Raw genomic sequence first — 15,253 nt, 5'->3', positions numbered from 1 at the left:
AGATCCACAGGGCTGATAAGGAGAGGCTGAAGGAGCTGGGAATGTTCAGCCTGGAGAAGAGGAGCTCAGGGCAGAGCTCACTGCTCCCTATGGCTGCTGAAGGCAGGCTGCAGGGAGCTGGGGGTCGGCCTCTGCTCTCGTGCCATCAGTGATGGGAGCAGAGGGAACGGCTTCAAGCTGCGGCAGGGGAGATTCAGGCTGGACATGAGGAAGAATGAGGTGTCAGAAAGGTGGGCAGCACTGCAATGGATGCCCAGGGAGGTGGGGGAGGCACCGAGCCTGGGGGTGTTGAAGGAAAGGCTGGATGCTGTGTTTCCAACCTTGGTGATCTCTATGATTCTATGATTCTGTGCCCTCTCCCCCACCCCCAAAATGGGTTTTGAGCGTAGCGTTGCAGAATTGATGGAGTCACAGAATCATGGAATGGTTGGGCTGGAAGGGACCTCAAGGATCACGAATCCTCCTGTGTCACAGAATCATCGAATCACCAAGGTTGGAAAAGACCTCCAAGCTCCCCCAGCCCAACCGCTCACCCATCACCAACAGCTCCCACTGAACCACGGCCCTCAGCACAGCATCCAGCCTTTCCTTCAACACCCCCCAGGCTCGGTGCCTCCCCCACCTCCCTGGGCATCCATTGCAGTGCTGCCCACCTTTCTGACACCTCATTCTTCCTCACACCCAGCCTGAATCTCCCCTGCCGCAGCTTGAAGCCGTTCCCTCTGCTCCCATCACTGATGGCACGAGAGCAGAGGCCGACCCCCAGCTCCCTGCAGCCTGCCTTCAGCAGCCATAGAGAGCAGTGAGCTCTGCCCTGAGCTCCTCTTCTCCAGGGTGTCTTTGTGTGGGGCCACAGAATGGCTGAGGTTGGGATGATGGAATGGTTGGGTTGGAAGGGAGTCCGCTGAATGGCTGAGGTTGGGATCACAGCATGGCCTGGGTTGGAAGGGACCTCAGGGATCACTATTCTGTTCTGTTCTGTTCTGTTCTGTTCTATTCTATCCTGCTCTGTTCTATTCTATCCTGCTCTGTTCTGTTCTATCCTGCTCTGTTCTGTTCTATCCTGCTCTGTTCTATCCTGTTCTATCTTATTCTGTTCTATCCTGCTCTGTTCTGTCCTGTTCTCTTCTGTTCTATCCTGTTCTCTTCTGTTCTATCCTGCTCTGTTCTATCCTGCTCTGTTCTATCCTGTTCTATCCTGTTCTGTTCTATCCTGTTCTGTTCTATTATGTTCTTTTCTATCCTGTTCTATTCTGTTCTGTTCTGTCCCATCTTATTCTGTTCTATCCTGTTTTGCTCTATCCTGTTCTATCCTGCTCTGTTCTGTCCTGTTCTGTTCTATCCTGCTCTGTTCCATCCTGCTCTGTTCCATCCTGCTCTGTTCCATCCTGTTCTGTTCCATCCTGTTCTGTTCCATTCTATTCTGTTCTATCCTGTTTTGCTCTATCCTGTTCTATCTTATTCTGTTCTATCCTGCTCTGTTCTATCCTGTTCTGTTCTATCCTGTTCTGTTCTATCCTGTTCTATTCTGTTCTGTCCCACCTTATTCTGTTCTATTCTGTTCTATCCTGTTTTGCTCTATCCTGTTCTATCCTGCTCTGTTCTGTTCTATCCTGCTCTGTTCTGTTCTATCCTGCTCTGTTCTGTTCTATCCTGTTCTGTTCTGTTCCATCCTGTTCTGTTCTATCCTGCTCTGTTCTATCCTGTTCTGTTCTATCCTGTTTTGCTCTATCCTGTTCTATTCTGTTCTGTTCTGTCCCATCTTATTCTGTTCTATTCTGTTCTATTCTGTTTTGCTCTATCCTGTTCCATCTTATTCTGTTCTATCCTGCTCTGTTCTGTCCTGCTCTGTTCTGTCCTGCTCTGTTCTGTCTTGTTCTGTTCAGTTCTATCCTGTTTAGATCTGTTCTGTTTGGTTCTATTCTGTTCTGACCCGCTCTGTTCTGTTCTATCTTGTTCTATCCAGCTCTGATGTATTCTGTACTGTCTGTTCTATCCTGTTCCTATCTCTCATGCTCTGATCTATCCTACTCTGTTCTATTCTGCTCTATTCTCTCCTCTGCTCCCTCCAGCTCTGTTACAGAATCACAGCACGGTTGGCTTGGAAGGGACCTCAAGGATGACGAAGCTCCAACCCCCACCACAGCAGGGCCACCACCCTCCCCATTTCACAGCAGCCCAGGCTGCCCAGGGTCCCATCCAACCTGGCCTTGGACACCTCCAGGGATGGACGGGGCATCACAGCCTCTGTGGGCAGCAGTGAGTTGGATGGGACCTTGGAAGGTCCTCTGCTCCGAACTGCTGCGAGCTGGGAGGCGTGATGGGATCAGCTGTGGGGGGATGTGTGGTCCAAGAGGGGTGGGAGGCTCTGGTGGGATCTCAGAGGCACGGGAAGGTTTGGGTCAGAGGGGAGATTGAAGCCCACCCAGCCTCAGCCCCATAGCACTGCCCCATAGGCAGCTCTGCGGAGAGCTCATCGCTCCCTACAGCTGCTGGAAGGACGGCGTGGTGAGGGGGGGTCGGCCTCTGCTCCAAGGGAGCAGCAATGGGATGAGAGGGGATGAGAGGGGATGGCCTCACAGTGCACCTGGGGGGGTCAGGTTGGACATCAGGGAACATTTCTAACCAAAAACATTTCTTCCATGCATCGGCAAGGGCTGCGTGGGGAGGCGGTGGGGTCACCATCCCTGGAGGTGTTCAGAACTGAGGGGATATGGGGCACGTGGGGACAGGGTAGTGGGCAACAGTAGGGGTGGGCTGGGGTTGCACTGGGGGTCCTGGGGGTCTCTTCCAACCTTAACGACTCTGTGGTTCAATTTAGGGTCATGGTGGGGATGGCTTGGGTTGAATTGAGTGATCTTGGAGGCATCTTCATACCTTAACAACTCCTTGGTTCAATTTAGGGTCACGGTGGGGATGATTTGGGTTGAATTGAGTGATCTTGGAGGCATCTTCATACCTTAACGACTCCTTGGTTCAATTTAGGGTCGCAGTGCGGTGGGTTGGGGTTGGACTGGGTGATGCTGGGGGTCTCTTTCAACCTTAATGACTTTATGGTCCTATTTAGGGTTATGGTGGGGGTCAGTTGGGATTGAACTTGGGGATCTGAAAGGTCTCTTCCAACCTGTATGACTGTGGGTCTATTTAGTATCATAATGGGATGGGTTGGGGTTGGACTGGGGGTCTTGGAGATCTCTTCCAACCTTAATGACTCTGTGGTTCTGTTTAGGATCACAGTGGGGATGGTTTGGGTTGAATTGAGTGATCTTGGAGGCATCTTCATACCTTAACGACTCCTTGGTTCAATTTAGGGTCACAGTGAGGATGGGTTTGGGTTGAATTGAGTGATCTTGAAGGCATCTTCATACCTTAACGACCTCTTGGTTCAATTTAGGGTCATGGTGGGGATGGTTTGGGTTGAATGGAGTGATCTTGGAGGCATCTTCATACCTTAACGACTCCTTGGTTCAATTTAGGGTCACGGTGGGGATGGATTTGGGTTGAATTGAGTGATCTTGGAGGCATCTTCATACCTTAACGACCTCTTGGTTCAATTTAGGGTCACGGTGGGGATGGTTTGGGTTGAATTGAGTGATCTTGGAGGCATCTTCATACCTTAAGGACTCCTTGGTTCAATTTAGGGTGACGGTGAGGATGGGTTTGGGTTGAATTGAGTGATCTTGGAGGCATCTTCATACCTTAATGACTTTATGGTCCTATTTAGGGTTATGGTGGGGGTCAGTTGGGATTGAACTTGGGGATCTTAAAGGTCTCTTCCAACCTGTATGACTGTGGGTCTATTTGGTGTCATAATGGGATGGGTTGGGGTTGGACTGGGCGTCTCGGAGATCTCTTCCAACCTTAATGACTCTGTGGTTCAATTAGGATCACAGTGGGGATTGTCTGGGTTGAATTGAGTGATCTTGGAGGCATCTTCATACCTTAACGACTCCTTGGTTCTTTTTAGGGTCGCAGTGCGGTGGGTTGGGGTTGGACTGGGTGATGCTGGGGGTCTCTTTCAACCTTAATGACTTTATGGTCCTATTTAGGGTTATGGTGGGGGTCAGTTGGGATTGAACTTGGGGATCTGAAAGGTCTCTTCCAACCCGTATGACTGTGGATCTATTTAGTGTCATAATGGGATGGGTTGGGGTTGGACTGGGCGTCTCGGAGATCTCTTCCAACCTTAATGACTCTGTGGTTCAATTAGGATCACAGTGGGGATGGGGTCGGGGTCGGACTTGGGGATCTGGGAGCTCTCTTCCAACCTGAAGGGATCTGTTTGGCGCCGTGATGGGGTGAATTGGGCTGGAGGATCCCAGAGGTCTCTTCCGACCTCACTGCCCCTGTGGTTCTGTCATTTGATCTCCCACGGGCCGGGTGGCCAAGCAACCCTGAGCACCTCCAGGAATGGAGCGCGTGGGGAAACTGGCAGAGAATTGGGGCTCAGCCTTGAAACTGACACAAGATTGGGGCCAAAAAGGCTGGAAAAGGACAACTTGCTTGTGGGGTGGGCGCCTAACAGTGAGCTCACAGCAGTGCTGCCATCGCATCGGCGTAACTCTCTTAAACCACACCGTGCAGCCGCTCCTGGGGTCTGGAGGAGCCTGGAGAAGAAGAGGAAGCCCTGCAGCCTTCCTGCCCGTCTCTCCCCTGGTTTCTATTTGCACAATTCACCATTCTGTGTCCGCGTTTGTCCTCAGCAGATTTCTTGCTTCCCTTGCAGTGAGAACGAGGCGCTGTGGAGGGAGGTGGCCAGCCTGAGGCAGAAGCACGCGCAGCAGCAGAAGGTGGTGAATAAGGTAAAATCCAAAGCGGAGGGACGAGTCGGCGGCTGCTGCCATCCCACGCACAAGGGGGGTCTGGAAATGCAACAGGGAGGGCTGGGTTTTGGGGCAGAGCTCAGCTGGGAGCCGTGTTCTGTTCACATGGAGCTCCCTGGGCTCCCATGTGTGTCCAGTGCCCCTCGTCCTGTCACTGGGCAGCACCCAGCAGAGCCCGGCCCCCTCCTCCCACCCCCCAGATACCCATCAGCGCTGCTCACACCCCTCTCAGCCTTCTCTCTTCTCTCTCCCCCAGCTGCACAGCCCCGGGGCTCTCAGCCCATCCCCACCAGGAGGGGCTCCAGGCCCCCCCATCCCCACACCCTCCGCTGGGCTCTCCCAGCACTTCCCAGTCTGCCCTGAACTGGGAGCCCAGCTCCGGGCGCAGCGCTGCAGCAGTGCCTGCAGGGCAGAGCAGAGGGGAGCAACACCTCCCTGCCCCGCTGGCTGCGCTCTGGCAATGCAGCACAGGGTCCCGTTGGCCCTCTTGGCCTCCAGGGCTCACTGCTGGCTCGTGGTCAGCTTCCGGTCAACCGTTGGTCAACCACTGCCCAACCGTTGGTCAACCATTGGTCAACCACTGCCCAACCATTGGTCAATCACTGGTCAATCACTTCCCAATCACTGGTCAACCACTGCCCAACCGTTAGTCAACCATTGGTCAATCACTGCCCAACCATTGGTCAACCACTGCCCAACCACTGCCCAACCATTGGTCAATCACTGGTCAGTCACTTCCCAATCACTGGTTAACCACTGCCCAACCATGGGTCAACCATTGGTCAACCACTGCCCAACCATTGGTCAACCATTGGTCAATCACTGGTCAACCACTGCCCAACCATTGGTCAATCATGGGTCAACCACTGCCCAACCATTGGTCAGCCATTGGTCAATCACTGGTCAACCACTGCCCAACGATTGATCAACCATTGGTCAACCACTGCCCAACCACTGCCCAACCATTGGTCAGCCATTGGTCAATCACTGGTCAACCACTGCCCAACCATTGGTCAATCATGGGTCAACCACTGCCCAACCGTTTGTCAACCATTGGTCAATCACTGCCCAACCATTGGTCAACCACTGCCGAACCATTGGTCAACCATTGGTCAATCACTGGTCAATCACTGCCCAACCATTGGTCAACCACTGCCCAACCATTGGTCAACCACTGCCGAACCATTGGTCAACCATTGGTCAACCACTGCCCAACCATTGGTCAACCATTGGTCAATCACTGGTCAATCACTGGTCAATCACTGCCCAACCATTGGTCAACCACTGCCCAACCATTGGTCAATCACTGGTCAATCACTTCCCAATCACTGGTCAACCACTGCCCAACCATGGGTCAACCATTGGTCGACCACTGCCCAACCATTGATCAACCATTGGTCAACCCCTGCCCAACCATTGGTCAGCCATTGGTCAATCACTAGTCAAACACTGCCCAACTACTGATCAACCATTGGTCAACCACTGCCCAATCACTGATCAACCATTGGTTGACCACCACTCAACCCTTGGCCAGCCGTAGTCACTCCATGTCTCCCAACAGCTTTTCCTTTTTCTCTCCTCACAGCTTATCCAGTTTCTGATTTCCCTGGTGCAATCCAACCGCATCCTCGGGGTGAAGAGGAAGATGTAAGTCTGCATTTCTACCTCCCAATTAAGGTTCCCTGTCTGAGATGAAGGAGAGGAGCAGCACAGGGGGTCCCCCGGGTCTCTGTCACCTGTAGAGGCCTTGCCAGTGGGGCAGGGCCGTCCATGGGGTGGTGTGGGCCTCCAAATCCTCCCTGACTCTGCTTTGGGATGGGAGCCAGAAGGGTTGGTGAGCCCACAGGGTGCAGAGCATCCTTCATCCTGCCCTACCAACACAGCATCCTGTCCCCACCGTGGCGTTGGTTATCATTAGAGTGAAAAAGATCCACGGGGCCATTGGGACACACACCCAAAATCACCCCAAGCCTGTCTTCCACTGGGCTGGGGGATCCTTTCCCTTCTGATTGCACTCAGTGCTGAGGGATCCTTTCCCTGCTGATTGCACTCACACAGTGCTGAGGGATCCTTTCCCTGCTGATTGCACTCAGTGCTGAGGGATCCTTTCCCTGCTGATTGCATTCACACAGTGCTGAGGGATCCTTTCCCTGCTGATTGCACTCACACAGAGCTGAGGGATCCTTTCCCTGCTGATTGCACTCACACAGTGCTGAGGGATCCTTTCCCTTCTGATTGCACTCACACAGTGCTGAGGGATCCTTTCCCTGCTGATTGCACTCACACAGTGCTGCTGAGGGATCCTTTCCCTGCTGACTGCACTCACACAGAGCTGAGGGATCCTTTCCCTGCTGATTGCACTCACACAGAGCTGAGGGATCCTTTCCCTGCTGATTGCACTCAGTGCTGAGGGATCCTTTCCCTGCTGATTGCACTCAGTGCTGCTGAGGGATCCTTTCCCTGCTGATTGCACTCACTCAGTGCTGCTGAGGGATCCTTTCCCTGCTGATTGCACTCAGTGCTGAGGGATCCTTTCCCTGCTGATTGCACACAGTGCTGCTGAGGGATCCTTTCCCTGCTGATTGCACTCACACAGAGCTGAGGGATCCTTTCCCTGCTGATTGCACTCAGTGCTGAGGGATCCTTTCCCTGCTGATTGCACTCAGTGCTGAGGGATCCTTTCCCTGCTGATTGCACTCAGTGCTGAGGGATCCTTTCCCTTCTGATTGCACTCACACAGTGCTGCTGAGGGATCCTTTCCCTGCTGATCGCACTCACACAGTGCTGAGGGATCCTTTCCCTGCTGATTGCACTCACACTGTGCTGAGGGATCCTTTCCCTGCTGATTGCACTCAGTGCTGCTGAGGGATCCTTTCCCTGCTGATTGCACTCACACAGCGCTGAGGGATCCTTTCCCTGCTGATTGCACTCAGTGCTGAGGGATCCTTTCCCTGCTGATTGCACTCACTCAGTGCTGAGGGATCCTTTCCCTCCTGATTGCACTCACACAGTGCTGAGGGATCCATTCCCTGCTGATTGCACTCACACAGTGCTGAGGGATCCTTTCCCTGCTGATTGCACTCAGTGCTGAGGGATCCTTTCCCTGCTGATTGCACTCACACAGTGCTGCTGAGGGATCCTTTCCCTGCTGATTGCACTCACACAGTGCTGCTGAGGGATCCTTTCCCTGCTGATTGCACTCACACTGAGCTGAGGGATCCTTTCCCTGCTGATTGCATTCACACAGTGCTGAGGGATCCTTTCCCTGCTGATTGCACTCACACTGTGCTGAGGGATCCTTTCCCTGCTGATTGCACTCAGTGCTGAGGGATCCATTCCCTGCTGATTGCACTCAGTGCTGAGGGATCCTTTCCCTGCTGATTGCACTCACACAGTGCTGAGGGATCCTTTCCCTGCTGATTGCACTCAGTGCTGCTGAGGGATCCTTTCCCTGCTGATTGCACTCAGTGCTGCTGAGGGATCCTTTCCCTGCTGATTGCACTCACACAGCGCTGAGGGATCCTTTCCCTGCTGATTGCACTCACTCAGTGCTGAGGGATCCTTTCCCTGTTGATTGCACTCAGTGCTGAGGGATCCTTTCCCTGCTGATTGCACTCAGTGCTGAGGGATCCTTTCCCTGCTGATTGCACTCAGTGCTGAGGGATCCTTTCCCTGCTGATTGCATTCACACAGTGCTGAGGGATCCTTTCCCTGCTGATTGCACTCACACAGAGCTGAGGGATCCTTTCCCTGCTGATTGCACTCACACAGTGCTGAGGGATCCTTTCCCTTCTGATTGCACTCACACAGTGCTGAGGGATCCTTTCCCTGCTGATTGCACTCACACAGTGCTGCTGAGGGATCCTTTCCCTGCTGACTGCACTCACACAGAGCTGAGGGATCCTTTCCCTGCTGATTGCACTCACACAGAGCTGAGGGATCCTTTCCCTGCTGATTGCACTCAGTGCTGAGGGATCCTTTCCCTGCTGATTGCACTCAGTGCTGCTGAGGGATCCTTTCCCTGCTGATTGCACTCACTCAGTGCTGCTGAGGGATCCTTTCCCTGCTGATTGCACTCAGTGCTGAGGGATCCTTTCCCTGCTGATTGCACACAGTGCTGCTGAGGGATCCTTTCCCTGCTGATTGCACTCACACAGAGCTGAGGGATCCTTTCCCTGCTGATTGCACTCAGTGCTGAGGGATCCTTTCCCTGCTGATTGCACTCAGTGCTGAGGGATCCTTTCCCTGCTGATTGCACTCAGTGCTGAGGGATCCTTTCCCTTCTGATTGCACTCACACAGTGCTGCTGAGGGATCCTTTCCCTGCTGATCGCACTCACACAGTGCTGAGGGATCCTTTCCCTGCTGATTGCACTCACACTGTGCTGAGGGATCCTTTCCCTGCTGATTGCACTCAGTGCTGCTGAGGGATCCTTTCCCTGCTGATTGCACTCACACAGCGCTGAGGGATCCTTTCCCTGCTGATTGCACTCAGTGCTGAGGGATCCTTTCCCTGCTGATTGCACTCACTCAGTGCTGAGGGATCCTTTCCCTCCTGATTGCACTCACACAGTGCTGAGGGATCCATTCCCTGCTGATTGCACTCACACAGTGCTGAGGGATCCTTTCCCTGCTGATTGCACTCAGTGCTGAGGGATCCTTTCCCTGCTGATTGCACTCACACAGTGCTGCTGAGGGATCCTTTCCCTGCTGATTGCACTCACACAGTGCTGCTGAGGGATCCTTTCCCTGCTGATTGCACTCACACTGAGCTGAGGGATCCTTTCCCTGCTGATTGCATTCACACAGTGCTGAGGGATCCTTTCCCTGCTGATTGCACTCACACTGTGCTGAGGGATCCTTTCCCTGCTGATTGCACTCAGTGCTGAGGGATCCATTCCCTGCTGATTGCACTCAGTGCTGAGGGATCCTTTCCCTGCTGATTGCACTCACACAGTGCTGAGGGATCCTTTCCCTGCTGATTGCACTCAGTGCTGCTGAGGGATCCTTTCCCTGCTGATTGCACTCAGTGCTGCTGAGGGATCCTTTCCCTGCTGATTGCACTCACACAGCGCTGAGGGATCCTTTCCCTGCTGATTGCACTCACTCAGTGCTGAGGGATCCTTTCCCTGTTGATTGCACTCAGTGCTGAGGGATCCTTTCCCTGCTGATTGCACTCAGTGCTGAGGGATCCTTTCCCTGCTGATTGCACTCAGTGCTGAGGGATCCTTTCCCTGCTGATTGCACTCAGTGCTGAGGGATCCTTTCCCTGCTGATTGCACTCAGTGCTGAGGGATCCTTTCCCTGCTGATTGCACTCAGTGCTGCTGAGGGATCCTTTCCCTGCTGATTGCACACAGTGCTGAGGGATCCTTTCCCTGCTGATTGCACTCAGTGCTGAGGGATCCTTTCCCTGCTGATTGCACTCACACTGTGCTGCTGAGGGATCCTTTCCCTGCTGATTGCACTCACACTGTGCTGAGGGATCCTTTCCCTGCTGATTGCACTCACACTGTGCTGAGGGATCCTTTCCCTGCTGATTGCACTCAGTGCTGAGGGATCCTTCCCTTCTGATTGCACACAGTGCTGAGGGATCCTTTCCCTGCTGATTGCACTCAGTGCTGAGGGATCCTTTCCCTGCTGATTGCACTCAGTACTGCTGAGGGATCCTTTCCCTGCTGATTGCACTCAGTGCTGAGGGATCCTTTCCCTGCTGATTGCACTCAGTGCTGAGGGATCCTTTCCCTGCTGATTGCACTCACACAGTGCTGCTGAGGGATCCTTTCCCTGCTGATTGCACTCACACAGTGCTGCTGAGGGATCCTTTCCCTGCTGATTGCACTCACACAGTGCTGAGGGATCCTTTCCCTGCTGATTGCACTCACACTGTGCTGAGGGATCCTTTCCCTGCTGATTGCACTCAGTGCTGCTGAGGGATCCTTTCCCTGCTGATTGCACTCAGTGCTGAGGGATCCTTTCCCTGCTGATTGCACTCACACAGTGCTGAGGGATCCTTTCCCTGCTGATTGCACTCAGTGCTGAGGGATCCTTTCCCTGCTGATTGCACTCAGTGCTGAGGGATCCTTTCCCTGCTGATTGCACTCACACAGTGCTGCTGAGGGATCCTTTCCCTGCTGATTGCACTCAGTGCTGAGGGATCCTTTCCCTGCTGATTGCACTCACACAGTGCTGCTGAGGGATCCTTTCCCTGCTGATTGCACTCAGTGCTGAGGGATCCTTTCCCTGCTGATTGCACTCACACAGTGCTGCTGAGGGATCCTTTCCCTGCTGATTGCACTCAGTGCTGAGGGATCCATTCCCTGCTGATTGCACTCAGTGCTGAGGGATCCTTTCCCTGCTGATTGCACTCATTGCTGAGGGATCCTTTCCCTGCTGATTGCACTCAGTGCTGAGGGATCCTTTCCCTGCTGATTGCACTCAGTGCTGCTGAGGGATCCTTTCCCTGCTGATTGCACTCACACAGTGCTGAGGGATCCTTTCCCTGCTGATTGCACTCACACAGAGCTGAGGGATCCTTTCCCTGCTGATTGCACTCACACAGTGCTGCGGAGGGATCCATTCCCTGCTGATTGCACTCAGTGCTGAGGGATCCTTTCCCTGCTGATTGCACTCAGTGCTGAGGGATCCTTTCCCTGCTGATTGCACTCAGTGCTGATGGATCCTTTCCCTGCTGATTGCACTCACACTGTGCTGAGGGATCCTTTCCCTGCTGATTGCACTCAGTGCTGCTGAGGGATCCTTTCCCTGCTGATTGCACTCAGTGCTGAGGGATCCTTTCCCTGCTGATTGCACTCAGTGCTGAGGGATCCTTTCCCTGCTGATTGCACTCAGTGCTGAGGGATCCTTTCCCTGCTGATTGCTCTCACTCTGTGCTGGGGATCCCCCCCCCTGCTAATTAGTCTGAAGGCCCCTAGGAGATTCTCACCACTTCCACCTTAATTTGACTTCTTCCATTTGTGCTTCTCACCCCGGTTGATGCTGCAGCCCCCCCTTTTCTCCCCCCTGATCCTCACCACCCCGCTCTGCCTCTGCTCCCCCCCTCCCCATCACATCCCCTATGCTCCCCCCCATTTGTACCCTATGATGCTGGGCCGTGTCGGATGCCAGCAGCGCGTTGACCCTGCGTTGTTCTGGACTCTCATGCAGCCCCCTGATGTTGAACGACAGCAGTTCAGCTCATTCCATGCCGAAATACAGCCGCCAGTACTCCCTGGAGCACGTCCACGGCTCATCCCCATACGCAGTAAGTGAGCGGGGCAGAGGGGAGGGGGTGGCACAGCATCCCTGGGTTGGATCCCGCTGGGGTTTCCTGCTTTTCCTTTTCTTGGTGTGGGGTCTGCTCATGAATTCTTGGCTCTGTTTGGCTGTCGGGTGCTGCTCTGTGCTGATGGAGCTCGTGGGATGGAGATGGCAGCTGAGAGGGAAGAGCAGGAGGCATCGAAACAGGATGGAGCAGAACAGAATAGATCAGAACAGAACAGGAGAGGATGGGATGGAGCAGAACAGGTTAGGATAGAATGGAAAGGATCCGAAAGGAACAGGATGGAGCAGAACAGAATAGATCAGAACAGTGCAGAATAGGAGAGGATGGGATAGAGCACAACAGGATAGGATAGAATGGAAAGGATCTGAAAGGAACAGGATGGAGCAGAACAGAATAGATCAGAACAGAACAGGACAGGAGAGGATGGGATCGAGCAGAACAGGTTAGGATAGAATGGAAAGGATCTGAAAGGAACAGGATGGAGAAGAACAGAATAGATCAGAACAGCACAGGAGAGGAGAGAATGGGATAGAGCAGAACAGGATAGGATAGAATGGAAAGGATCTGAAAGGAACAGGATGGAGCGGAACAGAATAGATCAGAACAGTGCAGAATAGGAAGATGGGATAGGGCAGAACAGGTTAGGATAGAATGGAAAGGATCCGAAAGGAACAGGATGGAGCAGAACAGAATAGATCAGAACAGCACAGAATAGGAGAGGATGGGATAGAGCAGAACAGGTTAGGATAGAATGGAAAGGATCCGAAAGGAACAGGATGGAGTGGAACAGAATAGATCAGAACAGTGCAGAATAGGAGGATGGGATAGAGCAGAACAGGATAGGATAGAATGGAAAGGATCCAAAAGGAACAGGATGGAGCAGAACAGAATAGATCAGAACAGCACAGAACAGGAGAGGATGGGATAGAGCAGAACAGGATAGGATAGAATGGAAAGGATCTGAAAGGAACAGGATGGAGCAGAACAGAATAGATCAGAACAGCACAGAACAGGAGAGGATGGGATAGAGCAGAACAGGATAGGATAGAATGGAAAGGATCTGAAAGGAACAGGATGGAGCAGAACAGAATAGATCAGAACAGAGCAGAATAGGAGGATGGGATAGAGCAGAACAGGTTAGGATAGAATGGAAAGGATCCAAAAGGAACAGGATGGAGCAGAACAGAATAGATCAGAACAGAACAGGACAGGAGAGGATGGGATCGAGCAGAACAGGTTAGGATAGAATGGAAAGGATCTGAAAGGAACAGGATGGAGAAGAACAGAATAGATCAGAACAGCACAGGAGAGGAGAGAATGGGATAGAGCAGAACAGGATAGGATAGAATGGAAAGGATCTGAAAGGAACAGGATGGAGCGGAACAGAATAGATCAGAACAGTGCAGAATAGGAAGATGGGATAGGGCAGAACAGGTTAGGATAGAATGGAAAGGATCCGAAAGGAACAGGATGGAGCAGAACAGAATAGATCAGAACAGCACAGAATAGGAGAGGATGGGATAGAGCAGAACAGGTTAGGATAGAATGGAAAGGATCCGAAAGGAACAGGATGGAGTGGAACAGAATAGATCAGAACAGTGCAGAATAGGAGGATGGGATAGAGCAGAACAGGATAGGATAGAATGGAAAGGATCTGAAAGGAACAGGATGGAGCGGAACAGAATAGATCAGAACAGCACAGAATAGGAGAGGATGGGATAGAGCAGAACAGGTTAGGATAGAATGGAAAGGATCCGAAAGGAACAGGATGGAGTGGAACAGAATAGATCAGAACAGTGCAGAATAGGAGGATGGGATAGAGCAGAACAGGATAGGATAGAATGGAAAGGATCCGAAAGGAACAGGATGGAGCAGAACAGAATAGATCAGAACAGAGCAGAATAGGAGGATGGGATAGAGCAGAACAGGTTAGGATAGAATGGAAAGGATCCGAAAGGAACAGGATGGAGCAGAACAGAATAGATCAGAACAGCACAGGAGAGGATGGGATAGAGCAGAACAGGATAGGATAGAATGGAAAGGATCTGAGAGGAACAGGATGGAGCAGAACAGAATAGATCAGAACAGAGCAGAATAGGAGGATGGGATAGAGCAGAACAGGATAGGATAGAATGGAAAGGATCTGAAAGGAACAGGATGGAGCGGAACAGAATAGATCAGAACAGCGCAGGAGAGGATGGGATAGAGCAGAACAGGATAGGATAGAATGGAAAGGATCTGAAAGGAACAGGATGGAGCAGAACAGAATAGATCAGAACAGCACAGAACAGGAGAGGATGGGATCGAGCAGAACAGGATAGGATAGAATGGAAAGGATCTGAAAGGAACAGGATGGAGCAGAACAGAATAGATCAGAACAGCGCAGAACAGGAGAGGATGGGATAGAGCAGAACAGGATAGGATAGAATGGAAAGGATCTGAAAGGAACAGGATGGAGCAGAACAGAATAGATCAGAACAGCGCAGAACAGGAGAGGATGGGATAGAGCAGAACAGGATAGGATAGAATGGAAAGGATCTGAAAGGAACAGGATGGAGAAGAACTGATGAGAGCAGGGGAGAACAGAACAGAGCAGGACAGATCAGAGCAGAAATAGGACAGGGCAGGATAGGTCAGAAGAGAGCAGAGCAGAGCAAAAGAGAACAGGATGGGACTGAACAGAGCAGGATAGGACTGAACAGAACAGGATAGGACTGAACAGAACAGGATAGGACTGAACAGAACAGGATAGGACTGAACAGAACAGGGTAGGACTGAACAGAGCAGGATAGGAGTGAACAGAACGGGATAGGGCTGAACAGAGCAGGATAGGACTGAACAGAGCAGGATAGGACTGAACAGAGCAGGATAGGACTGAACAGAACAGGATTAGACTGAACAGAACAGGATAGGACTGAACAGAACAGGATAGGAATGAACAGAACAGGATAGGACTGAATAGAACAGGATAGGATTGAACAGAGCAGGATAGGACTGAACAGAACAGGATAGGACTGAACAGAGCAGGATAGGACTGAACAGAACAGGATAGGACTGAACAGAGCAGGATAGGACTGAACAGAACAGGATTAGACTGAACAGAACAGGATAGGACTGAACAGAACAGGATAGGAATGAACAGAACAG

The 15,253-nt window shown here is 52.2% G+C and overlaps 1 protein-coding gene across 36 annotated transcripts; it reads left to right on the top strand.

The window, feature by feature from the left end:
- Positions 1 to 2,795: 2,795 nt before the first annotated feature.
- Positions 2,796 to 14,615, top strand: LOC125691171 (uncharacterized). 36 transcript variants are annotated; one of them, XR_007376016.1, is made up of 8 exons: positions 2,796 to 4,802; positions 6,409 to 6,470; positions 11,989 to 12,348; positions 12,649 to 12,846; positions 12,945 to 13,242; positions 13,541 to 13,640; positions 13,739 to 13,838; positions 14,523 to 14,603. XR_007376016.1 is itself a non-coding variant. In XM_048940202.1 (4 exons), exons 1-4 carry the CDS (start codon positions 4,224 to 4,226, stop codon positions 14,530 to 14,532), a joined length of 1,011 nt encoding a protein of 336 aa, XP_048796159.1. In that variant the 5' UTR covers positions 2,796 to 4,223; the 3' UTR covers positions 14,533 to 14,615. The 36 variants fall into 36 exon arrangements, 6 of the variants coding, with proteins under 6 accessions (XP_048796159.1, XP_048796158.1, XP_048796157.1 ...); XR_007376012.1 differs by having other exon boundaries at positions 14,423 to 14,525; XR_007376009.1 differs by lacking the exon at positions 14,523 to 14,603 and adding an exon at positions 14,323 to 14,402.
- Positions 14,616 to 15,253: the final 638 nt, after the last annotated feature.

Source organism: Lagopus muta, chromosome 3 (genome assembly GCF_023343835.1).
Source record: "Lagopus muta isolate bLagMut1 chromosome 3, bLagMut1 primary, whole genome shotgun sequence".
In the NCBI taxonomy this organism is placed as follows: domain Eukaryota; kingdom Metazoa; phylum Chordata; class Aves; order Galliformes; family Phasianidae; genus Lagopus; species Lagopus muta.
This window is presented reverse-complemented; position numbering and strand designations above follow the sequence as displayed.